The sequence below is a fragment of the Mastigoproctus giganteus genome, chromosome 12 (genome assembly GCF_048544385.1).
Source record: "Mastigoproctus giganteus isolate SK-2022 chromosome 12, ASM4854438v1, whole genome shotgun sequence".
Lineage (NCBI taxonomy): Eukaryota > Metazoa > Arthropoda > Arachnida > Uropygi > Thelyphonidae > Mastigoproctus > Mastigoproctus giganteus.
Genome location: NC_143586.1, coordinates 28,881,895 through 28,900,039, shown reverse-complemented (window position 1 = coordinate 28,900,039; position 18,145 = coordinate 28,881,895). Strand labels below are relative to the sequence as shown.

Sequence of the window (18,145 nt, the reverse complement as noted above, 5' to 3'; positions counted from 1 at the left end):
AATTCAATTGTATTTGCTCTTTGTGAGATATCTACCCAGTTAACAGAGGCCATGCAGCATTTTAAGCCATCATAATTTTCTTTCCTGAAATTATAACCCATTCCTTTGCTTTTAACTACTGCTGCCTCTCTCTTCATCGTCCACCGTAGAACTCCGTGATCACTTCCTGCACTGTCGGCCATACTATGTCATCTGGTTCATGGATGATGATGAAGTTTAGAATATTCTTTTCCCTAGTACTTTCCCTGACATGTTGATAAAATAACAATCATCTAGTTAATTTAAAAATTGTCCCCCATGTGGAGTTTCCTTCCCATTTGCTCTGATCAAATAGAGGCAAATTAAAATCACCAATAAGAGATTGATGCTTACTTGCCCATACCATTTGTATTTAGAGGCTCACATCATAATCTTCACAATCACCTGGCCTATAGATTACTCCCATTCTCATTATACCTTTGCTTTCAACTATCTCACACCATACAGATTCTATACTAGCATGCAAAACGTCTGAATCTGGGAAAGCTTTCATCATCCTCAGGCTGCTAATAGCTTAGGGTAGTAGCTTAGGTTGCTAATAGCTTAGTGTAGTATTATCAATTAATCAATTAAATTTATTAATTTTCATTGTTAATCAATTAAATTGCATTTAAACAGAAATCATGCCCCAGACTAGAGCAGCAAAGAAACGGGCACAAAGTAGCTGGAGTGCTGTGGCTTGTGCAAGAACCGAAGGGGGCGATTCTCCAATGTATCACAGTCTAACAAAATGTGCAACTTTAAGTGTTTATAGACCTTTCTGGAACAGGACATGATCCAGCTAAGGGGTATGTCTTTGTGTGTGTGCCAAGGAGTGTGAAGAAATTAGGCACCAACTCTGTGTTCTGATGGGCGTTTATGATAGTTTGAAAAGATGCTCTCGAAGGAATTAAAATGGTGGGCCCCAACAAGCTCTCAGCTGCCCAACTCAACACCGGAGCTGACACTTGTGCATCGGAAAACACAGCAGCAATCTCCAAAGCAGAATGCACTGGTCCTACAGGAAGTGGTTACAGTTGGGAGGTCTACTGTCATGGAAACAGGAAATATGTTGTGCAAGAAGGATAGGTGGAATAGGGCCAGGGTATGTCTACAAGGGAGCAAAAGTAGATGATGTAGAGCAGATATCATCTTTTAAGAGCAGAAAAGGTGATATTCTTGTACATGCTGGCACTAATGATATTAAAAGTAGATCTGAGAACTTACTTAAGTACAGGGCAATGTTGGGAAAAAGTCATGATTTAAGATTGAATTTGAAAGTGTCTGCAATTAATCTGAATGCTATTAGTCCAGCTATCTATTACAAAAACATTGTTATTTATATTTAGAAATAAGCTAGATATAATAACACTCTTTATAGCCTAGCATTTAAAATTAAAAACTTATGGAGTAGGAAAATACATTCAAGCGTGGGGAAGGAAGTGCTATCTTTTCTATGCATACAGCATACAAAAGGATATTTAAACAAAACTTCTAGAGACATTTGGGAGTCCCCACAGGAAGCAGGAGGGTGGGGTTAGAACTCTATCCCTGCCCTCCTGCCTGATTCTTAGTACTAATCTAGTAGTATTTCATTTGAGTAGTAAAATAGTACATTTTCAACAATCACAATTAACTACAGTTAAGTTCTGACTGACTAGTACCCTATAAAGCACTAGCAGCAAATGAACAATTAGTATTTTAAGCAAGTAAAATTCTAATATAAATGTCAGTTATGCTGCTACCATATAGGGTGTTTCAAAAGTGATGGTCAATAATTTAAAGGTGAACTGTACAGACTACAACATGCAAAAAAACTCTAGTAAACATGGGTCCTTAAGTGAATTGTTTTCGAAATATTGCACATTTCTAGTTAGGATCCACCACTGACTTGTTTGTTTAGGTTAGGTTATGCCCATTCTCTCCCTTTCCCCTCTTTCAATGCTCTGAGCCGTAGCAGGCACACTAGTATTTGTCAAAGGATAGTCAACACGGAAAGAGGTTACAGCAATGAAGAGTATGCGGACATGCACTTCATGTATGGTAAAGCTAGCGGCAGTGCACTCGAGGCTGCATGTTTGTACCAAGAAGCATTTCCCCGCCAAATGCAGCCCAACAGGTGCACATTCATCAAGGTACATCAACACCTTAGAGAACATGGGCACTTTGCACATGGAGTATGAGCAGGTAGGCCCAGAAGCATAACACATGATGTTGAAGAAAAGGTGTTAGAAAGAACATCCTGTAACATCTGTAAAATCCTGTGGTGTTGAAACCAAAATTTAAAAATGTATTATCTTATGTTTAATAAAACAAAGGATTTCCAGCTTTTTGCTAAACTAGCGCTCCCATAGTCAGTGGCAGATCTTAACAGAAAATGTGCATTATCTTGAAAACGGTTCATTTGCTGCCCGATGTTCACTGGGACTTTTTGCTTATTTTAGTTTGCACTTTTCATCTTTAAATCATTCATCATCATTTTTGAAACACCCTGTATAATAAAAGGTATATTTTAAAGAAGCGAAATAAAAGATCTTACACTTGGGGAATAGCAATCACAAAATAACTTAAAACACTTGGTGGGGATGGATTGAAAACAGCAGAGGAAGTAAGATATCTGGGAATTATGACATAGCAGATATGAAGTTCTCTAAGCAGTGTGAACAGACAGCAAGGAAAGCTCATGGTGTCCTATCGATGATCTATCAAATAACAGCCTGTAGAGATAGGGAGGTCATAATCCCACTGTATAAAGCAATTGTGTCCATGAATACTGTGTCCAAGTATAGAGACTTCATTTTAAAAAAAAAAAGCGAGCTTCTTGAAAGGGTGCAAAAACTGGCAACTGACATAGTGAGAACAGAAAAAGAGCAACTGTATGAGGAAAGAATGATTATGTAGGCTACAGAGCTTGGCACCCAGGAACCTAAGTAGAGACATGATTGAAGTTTATAAGGATCTGAGAGAGGTTAGTAAAATTAACGAAGGCAAAATTTTTCACTGTTATAAATAATTCCAGAACTAGGGGGGGGGGCATAAATTCAAATTACAGGGAAAGAAATTTAGACAGATTGTAGAAAGTTATCTTTTAGCCAACGAATTATTACTAGAACAAGTTGCCTCTGTATGTAGTTGAGGCTGCAGTTTGAAGAAATTCAAAGGTCAACTATATAGTTAACATAGGTGGGAAGTGACAATTTTACATTTCTTTGGTCGGTGAAGCAAAAGCACTGTGGTTTCGTTGCAATATATGGCTAATACTAATAATAAAGATGTTATAAAATATTAAGACTTACCATGGCTTACTGATTTTACTTCAGTCGTCTTAGGAATTACATATTCTTCACTATCTGTATCCTTAGTACAGGAGCGTCTACTGACACTGGCTTTAAAAAGTGTATTAATCAGAGTAGATTTTCCTAGCCCACTTCTACCTACAGCAAAAACATTCTAATGAAGCTATCTGGCCCATATCCTCAGGTCAAAACTAAAAGTCATTTGTAATAATAGAATAATTTTTTTAAAAATACAAGTTTTAAAGTTTATTTACTATTAACCACTTAGAACATGTTTGGGAAGTTAATTTGTTTTGAAATCCCAGCTAAATAAAATGACACTAATTATACAGCTTTCTCCAAAATGACTGTTTATGAAAAATAAAGTTTTTCAGGAAGATTTCAAGAAAAATTTTCTTTCATTGAAATTTTGAACAGTGTGAAGTAGTGAGGTCATTTACTTTGGGCTCTACATTGCACATGCTTTACCAGAACTGATAATTACAAATTGCACTGTACAGCGAGATAATCTGATATTTAATCAATTTATCTTACGTTAGTTGATTGAAATTCCCCAAATTGTTGCAATGGATTTTACAGATTACACTTTATACTGATTACACTTTCTTATAATAAGTAAAATGAAATATGGATGTACATGTTTTCATTTAACTTTAATCATACCATCTCTATATATATATATATATATATATATAGAGGCCGCCATAGCCTAGTGGTCAGGTGCATAAGTACATGTGCCTTGAGTGACCGGGGTTCAAGCCCATGACTGCTGAATACGGTGCTGTTTCTTGTAATTTGTCTATCTTGTGAACTCCTCTGACCGTTTGGTCGTCGCGGAGTATAAACAGAAAATTTATTTATTTATTTTATACAAGGATCTTTGAAAATGCTATAATAGCTACACAACAAAAAGTTGACTAGCACTGGTTTGGATAAAGGACAACACTTTAGGAATGGAATGAATACGGAATTTCATGCCTACAAAAATTTTAGTAGTATGATTGGAACAAGCACTGAGATAACCAAAAAACTGACAAGGAAAAGAGAAACTTTTCCTTGTCAAAAAGCAACCAAGTAAATTTTTCCATTTAGCATTGTCATAACATTTAAGACCACATGGCTCAATTAACTGTAAACTCTGAAAGGTCATTGATTAAAAGTGTTTAGTATTCTAGTAGGGATAAATAAACAATCTGTATACAGTTGTCAGTGACAGAAAAGCTTCACAATTCCTATTGACATCTCTAGAATTATGAACATAAAAAAAAAAAACAAAAAAAAAAAAAAAACATGAATTCATATAATAGAATAAAATCATTTCATTCCTCAATACTTAACTTTGCTTTCTCAATTAACTGTAATCATGATTACAAAATAAGACCATTTACAAATTTTGCTATTTACTGGTCATACATACTCACACTATGTTTTAATGGATAGAGATTTAGGGGTGCAGATTTTACTTGAGCCATAAAAGTCATGTGCACTAAACAGTTTGAAATGAATAACACATACAGAACAAATATTTTGGAATTAAGCTATATTTGAAAGTTATTTATATAGCTTTGGTGCTCTTCTAGTTGATTTATGGCAGAGAAAGTTTGCTACTTTAGAATTTTGTGTTTATAAATAACACCAGTAGAGAAATTAATTCATTTGTATTTGATCAGGGGGAGAAAAAAAAAAAAAAATGCAAAGGTCCTAATTTTATCCATTTATATTTGACAAAAAAAATTCAGCAAGCATAAAATTCATGGCTGCTTTATGCAAAACATTATGAACAAGTGACACTATCACTTAAGTCATGAAATCAAGAAAAAACTGCTTTTTATTGTTTTAGCATAAGTCATTGTAATTATTAAATTCAACGATAATGTAAAGTACAGGCAACCCCCATATAACACAGTACTTCTGCAACATGGTTTCGCTCTAACACGATTGATCAATTGTGCCAATCCTCGCACAACACAGTACTTATAACACAGTTTTGCTCTAACACAGTTTGAGAATTGTGGGAAATCTCACATAACATGGTATTTTTGAGCTTTTGTGCTGGGAAAACCCTGCTATTATGTTAGATGTAATTTTCAATGTTTCCATTCCTTTTTTTGTGAATCCCTGCTCTTGACTCACTAGTCATTATCGCCTTCGTGATATTTTTTTAAAGCACATTTCTGGAGGTCACTACCATAAAACAATAAAAATAATTTGCAGTTTCTGGTTTATTGGTCTTTTCTGTTAGTGTAATCAATTATAAACTGGTAAACTCTATCTTCTTGCATTTGCTATAGTACCAATAGCTGGAATTCTGTGGGTTTTCATGTTATTATGGTGAAATGTGTTCCCCTACCATTAAATATTCAATCATATAAAAAACATAAAACAAATGTTTTATGTTTTTATATGATTGAATACTTAATGGTTTTATTAAGTATGTGGACAGGTCCCACCATTATCTACGGTGCACCTGGTTGGAATCGTTAAACATAAAATGCTCGGATACCTCTTTGAACAGGAACAGTGGTTGTCAAGTTAACTCCATCACAGAAGCAATAATTCTGTCCATAGACAAACGCTGGCCGCGTCACCACCATACGTCACAGCCACAAACTTCAACCTCAAACAATTAGCCACGCGCCTCACGCACCAACTTGGCAGTGCACATCTCCATTCTAACTGCCATTCAATATGTCTAACTGAAGAAGGCTGTCTACTCAGCCGAAAGCTCTTTTGAATACTAACCGTTCTCTATATGTATATTCTAGTATTAACCGCTCTGAGGAATTATAATTTTTCATTTCATTAATGGTTTTATATGAATGAGTTTCTGAAAATAAATTTTCAGAAACTCAATCATATAAAACCATATAAAATTATATTTTATATCATTCATATAAAACCATCTCACTTGTGCGTATTGTGTTCTTTGTTATTAATTGCTTATCGTTTTTACTGTTTTAAATTTTACAACCAAATAAAATTAGTGAACAGAAATATCAATTAGTTAGTATGTACATATTACAGTATTTATTAATTAAGCTATGTACATAAGCATAAATTTATTTTGTCAACTGATTAGGCAACAAGATTAGTGAATGGAACAAAGGATTGCTCTTACGAAGAAAGGCTTAAGTTTTGCAAATTACAGTGTCTGGAGATTAGGCACCGGCGAGGTGATCTGATAGAGGTATATAAAGCCTTGAATGGTTTAAGCATGCTCAATGCTGATGGGATTCTGCCTCTTGCTCAGAATAATCACCTGAGAGGGCATAAATTCAAATGGAGGAAAGACAGATGTAGGATAGATGTGCGGAAATTTGCCTTTAGCCAGCGGGTAGTTGGTTGGTGGAACAGACTTCCATTCCTTGTTGTGGAAGTTGATAGCCTAAATAAATTTAAGGCTCAGCTGGACAGGTATTTCAAACGAACAGAGGGGTGAAGTGGAAGTTTTTTTTGGCTGATGCTGCATAAGCTTGCTTTCTTGCATCATATGCCTCTACTAATGCTAACTGGAAAATATTCTTCCGATTTTCACGTATTATTTAACTTTGTTAATTGGCAAGGTAATAAAATTAAATTTGTGCTTTATATCTTTAAAGCGAGGGTCCACTGTATTTTTCTGGGAGATCCCTGGGTTAGATTCTGTGCTACTGAACTTGTGCTTGTTTGAGAGCATAAAAAATTGTGACTTAAGCATGCAGTTGTTCATGACTTTTAAAGAGAGCAGAAGGTACATGAAATTTAGATGCTGCAGAAGAGATTGTGCTTAGCACTGATGAAGAGGAAGAAAATTAAATGAACACACATTAACTGACATATAAGCATCACAGTTTGTAAGGTAAGAAGACATTTGTTCAGTTATTACTATTTAAGTTACTACTATTATAAAAATAAAGTTAAAATATTAAGTTATTACTACTATAAAAATTAAGTTTCTAATAGTTATAAAAAAGGGAAAAAAATGGTGTATTTTTGCTATCTTCTGGAACATAACCCCCCTTTTTGTACTGGTTCTTAGTCCCGTATAACATGGTTTCGCATTACACGAGATTTTGTAGAAACTAAACTACCATGTTATACGAGAGTTACCTGTATAGCATTTGGGGGGGGGGGTAAGGATGCATGGCTGTTAGACCGACATTAACTCAAAACTGCAATATTACTTATGAATGTAAAAGGACAAAAGATTGTTGCATTATTCATAATTTTTATATGTACAATTCCTAATGCAAATCTTTAATGAATTATTTAATCAGCAAATCATTTAATTTTTAATGTTTTAAATAAGTATAGAGATATATGTTTAAAGATAAGTATATAGTATAAGAGAATGAAAATCATGGTTACTGTCGGAGCTTTTATGGCACAATGCAACTAAAGGCTTCATTACTCAGTAGCTTACATTAAAAAAAAAACATATAGCCATAACATCAGAAATATTTTGCCAGGAGTATCAAACTGAAGAAAAAAAAATCATAAGTTAGAGAATATTTTAATGCACAACTTAAAAAAAAAAAAAAAAAAAAACACTTACCCACTACAATAATGTTAAATTCAAAGCCACGCTTCAGAACTTTTTTACGAATCTGTTCCTGTAACGTATCAATGCCAACATAGCCAGCGACATCAGTCTTCAGATTACCCCAGTGGGTAGTTTCTGTCAAAGTATCTGTCATGATGGCAAAGAAGTCATTCACACTTAGTTGTCCTGCAGAAAAGAAAATGAAAATAATATTAAAAAAGTTCTGGAAGTGTCCCTTCAGTAGTCAGTAACCTAACCACATGTGCATTATTACCATGAATCGTGAATCTGCCGATTGTCTTGACCGGTTTTTTTTTTTTTTTTTTTTTTTTTTTATTAAACCAAGCATTCCCAGCCAGTATTTCTGGCATCCCCGCTATCTATTTACAATACAGTACAGTTTTCAGACAACTAAGTACTCAAGGAAGAGTTGCATTCTAAACTCATAACTGTGGAATACAATTCTGAATCACAGAATACTCACAAGTTAAGATAAAATTACTTTAAAGTCAAAGATCGACAGTCCAATGCAGCACAAGGAGATGCAAGCAACACTGAGATAGCAGCAATTCATCCCTTAAAAGTATTCTGATCATGAGAGAGAAGACAGATGTAATATCCCAGTATGACTGAGAAGAGAGAAGCCCTATGCCCCACAAGGAGACACAGGAATAAGAGTGATCACACATCACAAAGGATGACCATTGAGTAATATGTAAGTAACACACCAGTAGGAAATGCATCCCATTGTGCCACAAGGAGATGCAGTAGCAGCAACCATGGATCATGTAGAGAAATTCAGGTCATATACATCACTAGGAGATGCATAACCATGATGGCCATTCTACTCTCAGTAGCTTTAACTTACATCAGTGAGACAGAGAGCTTCTATATATAAGTAACACAATTGGTCGATGATGACAAGGGTATACAATAAATGCCTTAGCTGATTGTTAAGACAATCAGTTAAGTGCAATAAGCAGTTAGTGAGCCAAATGATAGGAAGCATGCTGATGAAATCAGTATCATTCAACAACAGCAGGATTGATGGTGGTGGAGCCAATTAATGCTCAAGTCTGGAAAATACTTAAGTTTTTTCTAAGCTTGAGAAGCTGTTTTGAAAATTTAGTCATATAAAAGTCACTTCATATAAATTCAAATTTTACGTTTTAGACAACAAGAAAGTTAAGCTGTCAATCTAATCTAAATAGCTTTATTATATACAAAACTTATCAGTCTTTCCTTTTACAATCCAAACTTTTCCAACTGTTCTACTGCAGGTTTATACTATTTCACTGAAGTTTCCAAATGCCAGTGATAATGAGCCCAATGTGACAACATATGCCAGTTTCACCACAATTGTTTTTCTCCATTCATTTTTTGTGTTATGTTTCTGTCAGCAAAGAATATACATTATGGCTTTCTTAATTTCTAGTTTGAATTTTGCTATAAATTGTTATTTAACAATTCTCTAAATTTTTTTTTTTTTATAAATTTTAATGATTTATAGCAAATTAAAATAACAACTGAATAAGGTAAAATAAAGTAATTTTATCTTAACTTGACAGAGGTAAAACATTATTAATAAATGTTTCAACACACACACACACACACAAAACTCCCAATATCTCTCAACAAAACCATTTTCTCTGATTTCTCCAATGGAAATTCCAGAAATCTTGCCTATTATACAAACAGGAAAACAGCAAGATCAAGTTAAGCCTATTCTCATTAATTATATGCACATACTGCAAAACAAGAATTTAAAATGAGCAGCATCTCTTGCATCCAGTTATTGAAGCACACTAAAGTTTTATGGAAGCTTCTTCAATTGTTACTGTGACTTCATGAGACTTTGTTACTTTGTTGTTGCACCCCATAAGTTTTTTTGATTGACATTTTGCTCAAAATCAGTCAAGATAACAAAGATTATAATCAAAACACCCAAATAATGGAGGTGATGAAAAATATGTCTACAGCACTACAGAGGGAATTTTATTTTTAAAAAAGAATTAAAAGTTTTTAATATAAAAATGGATTTTTAGGGTTATATTCATAATAGATTGAAAAATAAAGGTAGCATCAAAAAAGTGAACAATTTTGAATTATTTCTTTCCAATTTTTAAGGTTGCAAATGAGATAACCTTTATTGGTATACACATGAAATCCAAATCAAGACTAAAATGGAAAAACTGGTCCTGAAGGATAACAGGATCATTGCACAGGAAAGTTTTTCTCTGTAATCTTAATTCTGGAAGGAAGAATTCAGTCTTGCAATATGTAGAAGAATGACAAGATATTTATGCAAATATAGTTTTCTCTCACATTAACTTATTTAGGACCAAAATCATTAAGAAAAGTTTCAATTCTTTCAATGACACTAAAGTAATATTTGTCAAAGTGTCATAAGACTACCTTAACCAAAGTTTCAGTTTCTGAAACTTTGGTTAAGTTTTCATTTCAGAATAAGACTGTTCATTCATTTCAAACAGTTGTTAAAAATTTGCTATTTTAAGTATGCTATTAAATTTTTACCATTTGAAACATGCTGTATGATCAGGCATTTTATTATAATACAGGTTTACCTGATTTCACATGTTACAGTAACTGCAGCATAAATTTATTCTTTTAATAGGATAAAGTTTTTTTTTTTTTTTTTAGTTTGAACTGATTCATAAATTAATGTTTTTGTTTAATTCAGAATGAATTTACATTTAACTTTACATATAACATTAGATTAAAATAAATTTAGTGTAATTTTTTCTGTTGTAATCCTCCCCCCTCATACAACAAACTCAGAACATTGGTGTGTCCTGGTAGTCAGCAAAAAGTAATTTCTCTTTCTCTCAAAAGGTATTAAAGCCTACAGTACATGTTCTAGTGCAAATGAGGCAAAAATTGAGAGGGCAAGAAAGATACTTGTTGTCAATGGATTCAAATGTTGGTAAATGTAATTTTCAGATACATATACAAATAAAAACTATTCTAAAGAACAGAAAGAAAGAGAAGGGATAAATAAGAAAAGCAAAAGGTTTAGTTCTACAAGTTTGAAGCAGAATTTACAATTCTGCTTCAAACTTGTAGAACTAGCTAATGCACATGTTCAGACTAGTTAGAATTAAAAAGGTAGAAAAAAATTAACAGATGTTTACTTCAGAAGAAACTATCTAGTTGAATTGGGAGTGAACTGTGTTTGGCAGTGATTACTCATTAATTAATCCTACTGCCCTCTATTAGACTCTAGATGTTTAAAAGAAGTTTTGAGTACACTATCACAAATGTGGAAACAATATTTGTGGTAGCACAGATTTCCTGAAAGTGACACACGAATTTCGAAAAACAAAAAGTGAAGGCTGAGGAAGGTATTCGTAATGTTTATGCCAAGAAAAGTTAGAAGTGAGGGGTATCCCCCAGCAAAGTTAGTGAACTTGTCAAGAATAAGAGTGGTGGTGTTGAGGATAAATCTGGGAGCAAAAAAAAAAATTTTTTTTAACAAAGTAAACAGTACTGGGTCTTAAAATGAATGAAAATTAAAGATCTAAACCTCGCCAATTATAGATTAGCAAATATTTGCAATAGCGGCATCATTTAAGCTACATCTCATATTGTGAATACCTTCACAATGATTTGCCATGACATTGCACTACTTCGAATAAGTAATGCTTCACCAAAAGAAGAAGACTGTTACTTATTCTCAGTGGATACCACCACCCAGACGGCACCGTTTTAGGGCTATTTGGCCCTTCTTCAGTAGGTGGGTAGGTACCCAAGTGATGTAATGATGACAGTGGAGATATACTTCACAAAACAGTTTTGAAGTATATCTCCACAATATGAGAAATGCCTGATGGTGTATGATATAAGTTAGGACTCAAATGCATTAAGGGCTTAAGCTTCAAGCTGCAAAAGAGTTAGACTATGTTACTACTTCCAGAACTTCCCAATCTGGGAAGTTCTGGAACATGACATGATCCAGCTAAGGGGTATGTCTTTGTGTATGCCAGATGCCAAGGAGTGTGAAGAAATTAGGCACCAACTCGGTGTTCTGGTGGGCGTTTATAATAGTTTGAAAAGATGCCCTCAAAGGAATTAAAATGGTGGGGCCCCAACAAGCTCTCAGATGCCCAACTCAACACCGGAGCTCACACTTGTGCATCAGACAACACAGCAGCAACCTCCAAGGCAGAATGCACTGGTCCTACAGGAAGTGGTTACTGCTGGGAGGTCTACTGTCATGGAAACAGGAAATATGTTGTGCAAGAAGGATAGGTGGAATAGGACCAGGGTATGTCTACAAGGGGGCAAAAGTAGATGATGTAGAGCAGATATCATCTTTTAAGAGCAGAAAAGGTAGTAGTGGTGGCATGTGATGCAAAAAAGCATGTGTATGAGCTTATGCAGCATCAGCCAAAAAAAAAAATTCACACCATTCCCTCCAAATGCCTGTCTAGTTCCTCCTTAAATTTATTCAACCTATCAACTTCCACAACGACAGATGGAAGTTTGTTCCAGCAATTAACCACCCGCTGGCTAAAGGCAAATTTCCGCACATCTATTCTACATCTGTCTTTTCTTAATTTGAATTTGTGGCCCCTTAGGTTCGTAATCTGAACAAGTGGAAGGATCCCATCAGAATTCAGCGTGCTCAACCCAGGTGATAGTGGAGGTCAAAACTGTTCCATTTTGACCTCCACTTGCTTAAAATCTTTATCCCATTCTATCAAAGTAATCTCCTGGGTTAAGAAAATTCAGGTAACTTCAATCTTTCTAAAACTCAGTTCTGTCTTATTTCTCACAAAAGTCTTCTGTTCCTCTGCTTGTCTTTGACGACACCTGGATTTCTAGACAAAATTACATATCTTGTCTAGAATTGCTCTGACTTATAATCTCCCTTGGCATAAGTACATCACAAATATTGTTTCTTCCATATAAAAAAAAAAAAAAAAAAAAAAAAAAAAAAAAATGGGTTTTCTTTTTCGTTCTCAAAATTACTTTTCTGTAAAAAAAAAATAAAAAATAAAGTACTTGCACTGCACAAATCTACCCTACCACAGAATACTATCAGTCAGATTTATTAATGATCCATATCTTATGAAGTCTTCACTCTTTCTTGTAGAAATTCAATTTCTGTTGCATGTCTTCTTTACTTCCACAAGCACTATTCTTCTGAATTTGCTTAATTCTCCCACTCTCTTCCAAACCCTCCAATGCTGTACTAGAACTATTCACTGTCCAACTGCAAACTCAGAGAACCAACTTTTCTTTTACCTCAGTTATCCATTGTCTTTTCTCTACAACAACCTTCCTTCATATGTATTTCCTTAAAATTATAATCCACAGAAATTCAAGTGTAATGTGAACAATATTTATTGTCTTCTCAGCCTTCAACATATACTAAGTACTACAGGTTCTAATACCTTATATGTTTGGGATTTTTGTTATATATATATATATAAAAAATTGCTTATGCTGTACAAATCTGTCCTACCTAGAAATACTGTTTCCACATATGGAGTGGTATCTTAAAAAAAAATCTTTCTTAAACTCCTAGTCTCTATTCAATGGGGAAGTCAGGTTAATTAATGATTCTTTGCTTGCAAAATTCTCTCCACACCTTATCACACAGACAACTTTCTATAGACATTTCTAGGCACTGTTCAAATCAGAATTAGCATCAGAAATTCCACTCAAGTCTGGAAGTTTATCAGCTGCCCAATATACAGTCACAGATCAGCTAGAAATCCACTGAAAAATTTTCTTGTTCTTCGTTTATCCCTCTCTACTTCTGTTCTTTGGAACAACTTTCCTTTTTGTATATTTCTTAAAAATTACAATCTACAGAAATTCAAGTCTCAAGATACAAACTAGTATCATCTTTCTTCTCAATGCTTAGTACTATAGGTTCCAATAAACTATTTCATTTTACCATATTAAAGAAGAAGAAGAAGAAGAAGAAGAAAAAAAAAAAAAGAAACCTCTCATTATCCTTGAGATATATAAAATAAAAGCAAATTAAAATTCGGCTAATTTTCATCACCGAAATAAAGAAAAATGTGGTAAATCAATATAGGAATAATAAGCTTAGTGAGATTACTATACAATTAGCACTTAGTTATTAATATACTTGTGACTATCAAATATTAGTTTAGAAAACTGTAGTAGTAGTAGTAGAGGCATGTGATGCAAGAAAGCAAGCTTATATAGCATCAGCCAAAAAAAAAAAAAAAAAACATTTCACACATCCAATCCCTCTAAAAGTTTGTCCAGTTTCTCCTTGAATTTATTTAAGCTATCAACTTCCAAAACAGATGGAAGTTTGTTCGAGCAATCAACTACCCACTATCTAAAGGCAAATTTCCACACATCTATTCCATAACTGTCTTTCCTCAATTTGAATTTATGGCCCCTCAGGTTCATAATCTGAACAAGAGGAAGAATCCCATGAGCATTGAGTTTGCTCAAACCATTCAAAGCCTTATACACCTCAATCAGATCACTTCACAGGTGCCTAGTCTCCAGATGCTGCAATTTACAGAACTTAAGCCTTTCTTAGTAAGAGGACCTCTTTGTTCCCTTCACCAATCTTGTTGCCCTTCTCTGTACTCGCTCAAGTAACTCTACATCATTCTTAAAATGAGGCCTCCAGACCTGTATGCTGTACTCAAGGCATGGCCTGACCATTGCCTTATAACTGATATACAGCAAAATTCCTGTATATCATTGACAATACCCTATGACCTGCTCTGGCAGCCTGTCTGCACTGCTCTGAAAATTTCATATAAATAAATTTTCTGTTTATACTCCGGCACAACAACCAAGTCAGTAGAGTTTACAATAAATCGTCAATACAAATATTTATCGTATTTAGTAGTGACGGGCTTGAACCCCGGTCCACTCAAGGAACACGTACAATGCACTCTCGCTCCTGACCACTGGGCTACGTCAGGCCTATCTGACTGCACAATTACTCCTAGGTCTTTTTCATTTTCTATCGCCCTAAGTGTAGCATCACACAATTGGTATGTTTCTCTGGGGGTTACTTCTACCCATATGCAGTACTTTGCATTTGTCAATGTTAAACATCAGTTGCCACTTCTCACCCCATCTGCCCAAATTTTCTAGATCCTGTTGCAGTAGCATACTGCCATTAACAACTCTGCCAATCTTTGTATCATCTGCAAACTTTCACATTAAGCCTGATATACCTTCATCAATATCATTGATAAATAAACAAAACAACAGTAGGACCAACACCGAACCCTGGGGGGCTCCACTAATAACATTAGTCCATGAAGAGCAGCATCCATTGATTACCACTCTTGTCTTCTCCCACCAACCACCCTTTTATCCATTGTAGCAACTTGTAATAGTCAATTGTAGCATTTAAGCGTAATAAATAAATAATTTTAAGAATCCTAATCACATAGATTAGCTTATTTTTGGTTTGGTATTTAAAAAGTTAATGCTTAATATTCATAGAGCCTTAATCACTTATCAGTAATTCTGATGTGAAATATACAAGTTGCAAGTAAGAATTCTCTTCTAGAATTCTTACTTCGAACTTTACTTAGTGTGCTACACAGTAATCTTCTGAATTCATAGCTAAATATTTTGTAATTTTAATTGAAGAAATTAAGAATTTGTCTAGAAAAGCTAGTCATATCATGACAAATGATGTCATAACTGATGGCAGAATTGAAAGTAGCAATTCTCCTCTCAGTTCGGCCTTTTTGCTTGCACTACATAATTGTTACATATATGCCAAAGTGTCACTAGCTGATGGAGAGAAGCTTCTTTGTGCGAGATGTTGGAAGTACAACAAACTAAACTCACACCTCCAGATACTGTAAGTCATGACTGAGTCACTGAAGAAGACAGTTGATGTCCTAAGGCAAATTCAATCTGGGACTCATGACACACATGTGTTTGATGCTGTGTTGGGCAACATGCTGACAAATCTGGAACCAGAAATTACATCAACTGGAACAAAATAATTTGGTTCTGCAAGAGGTGGTCTTAACTGGGAGCGACAGGGAATATATTCCATAAGAAAGGCATACGGCAGAGAAACAGAATGATACAGAGTATACTGGTAACAAAAATCCACTGAGAACTTTTGATAAATTGTTTGTTATGATGACATAACAAGCAATTTACCAGCTTGTAACAGAGCTAGTGGATGGATGTTAATACACACGAGTACTAATGATTTAAAGCTTAAACCAACTGAAAAATTGGTTATGAAATAAGGTCAATGTTGGAAAAGTGTCACAAGGTAGGATAAAACGTTGTCTGCAATTCTGCCCAGACTTGATATGCGGGATTTTATGATGAAAGCCTTGTAGATTAAGTCTAGGCACAAGGATCTCTCCAAGGTGCATGGGGGAACATTGCCACTGAAGGTGCATTATGGGTTCTTTATGCTGGATGTTCTCATATTATGAGAAAATCCAGCATAAAGCTAAGACTACGTGGAAAAACATTTTTAAGTAACTATAAGGGGTGCATCAGTGTTGTTAAAAACAATGAAGTACAAAAATTTGTTTATAGCACTGGCATTACTGTACAAACAACTAAATGAATTTGAGTTTTTGATCGAGTCAACTATTGCTAATATACAGTTGGGCTTACTGAAACATGGTCACTCAGATTCAAAACCTGCTTAGGCAATCAGCTAGCAAGTAAGACTTTTATCATAAGTGATTTCACAACCTATCTCTTACTGACTGGAAACACACTATATATGATAACAGGTTTTTTGAACAAACTGTATGATTGCCCCTTATCCCAGTATATCTGGGAGAATACAAGGGGGCAATAATATCCTAGATCTGTCCTCACTAAGGAGCCTAACTATATGAAAAACTTGTGTGGGAGTCAACAACAGGCAGTAAACAAAATACCATAAAATTGGTTGTATCTAAAAAAACCTATATATTCAAAGAGGGCAAATGCTTCAAGTTGAAGAGGGGAGACTAATGGAATGAGATATCTTGGACTCCATTAATAGGAAATATTCAAGGAATTTTTTCTTGAAGCCACAAATACATTTACAGCAGTGATCAAATCCTAATAAATTTAAGGTGTCAGAATGGATGACAGGTGAGATTAGAGTTTTACTGAGCAAAATAAACAAGCATGGAACAGTTATAAATGATCACCTGATTCCAATCGTATGAAGAATTATAAGAGAACATGTAACAGAGGCCATTAAGGGGTAAGGTGGACAAAAGCTAATTATGAGAAAACACTAGCAAACAGATCTAAGAATAGGGATAAGAAATTCTCATACTTGAAGAACAGTAAGAGAGTAAATCCAAGAAGTCTCTTAATTGGTTACAATGAAAAGGTCCACAGAAAGTCCAGAAAAAAAAAAAAAAAAAAAAAAAAAAATGGCAGATCACTTGAACAGATACTTCTTGATTGGTTAGTTGATTTGGGTATTTTACTGGTGCATTAGCACCAGTAAAATACCCAAATCAACCAACCTTTGCTCAGTATTTATTTTGCTCAGTAAAACCTCACCTGTCATCCATTCTGACACCTTAAATTTATTTGGATTTGACCACTGCTGTGAATGTATTTGTGGCTTCAAGGAAAAATTCCTTGAATATTTCCTATTAATGGAGTCCAAGGTATATCTCATTCCATTAGTCTCCCCTCTTCAACTTGAAACGTTTGCCCTCTTTGAATATATAGGTTTTTTTTAGATACAACCAATTTTATGGTATTTTGTTTACTGGTTATAGCACTTCCATGGCTATAGCACAAAAAAACTTATGATTTCTGATTTATTCACTGCTGTCTTTTATATTAAATTATAATAGTTTATACGTTTCAGAAACTGGAAAACTTCGGATATATTAGGTCTATCCACCTAATATATCCGAATAGTATCCATTGCTTTTAAGGATTTAAAAGTAATTTGTTGTTCTCATGTAAAGTTAGAGCAGTCAAGTACAGAGCTAAAGCCAAGCTAGAGTTAAGTTAGAGCAGTCAAGATCATGACAAAGAATGTCCTCACGCTTGCACGGCTTCTAACGGGGTGAATTGGGGGCGTCTCCGTAGCCAGGTGGGAAGGAGCAGCAGTGCGTAGCACACGCTTCTTGATTAGACCGGGGTTCGAGCCCGTCACCACCAAATACGGAGGGTGCGGAAAGGTCAGGGAATGACCACCGCATATCCCGGAGCAATATGGCCTTAGTTGCTAATGCTCCTAAAAAAAAAAAAAAAAAGAAAAAGACAGGGCGAACTGATGTCCATCTGTATCCACATTAATCTCTGGCCCGAGGAGGGCAAGAGGGAGCAC

At 34.8% G+C, this 18,145-nt stretch overlaps 1 protein-coding gene across 3 annotated transcripts in view; it reads right to left on the bottom strand.

Annotated features, from left to right (window-relative positions):
* The window catches only part of LOC150076824 (neuronal-specific septin-3-like), a 167,145-nt gene that overhangs the window by 40,448 nt on the left and 108,552 nt on the right, over positions 1-18,145 (bottom strand). For all 3 annotated transcript variants that reach the window (XM_090386716.1, XM_090386718.1, XM_090386717.1), the window contains 2 exons: positions 7,849-8,022; positions 3,315-3,452 (listed from right to left, as the gene is read on the bottom strand). In XM_090386716.1, the coding sequence (XP_090242842.1) occupies positions 3,315-3,452; positions 7,849-8,022 (312 nt within the window). The remainder of the gene's footprint in view (positions 1-3,314; positions 3,453-7,848; positions 8,023-18,145) is intronic.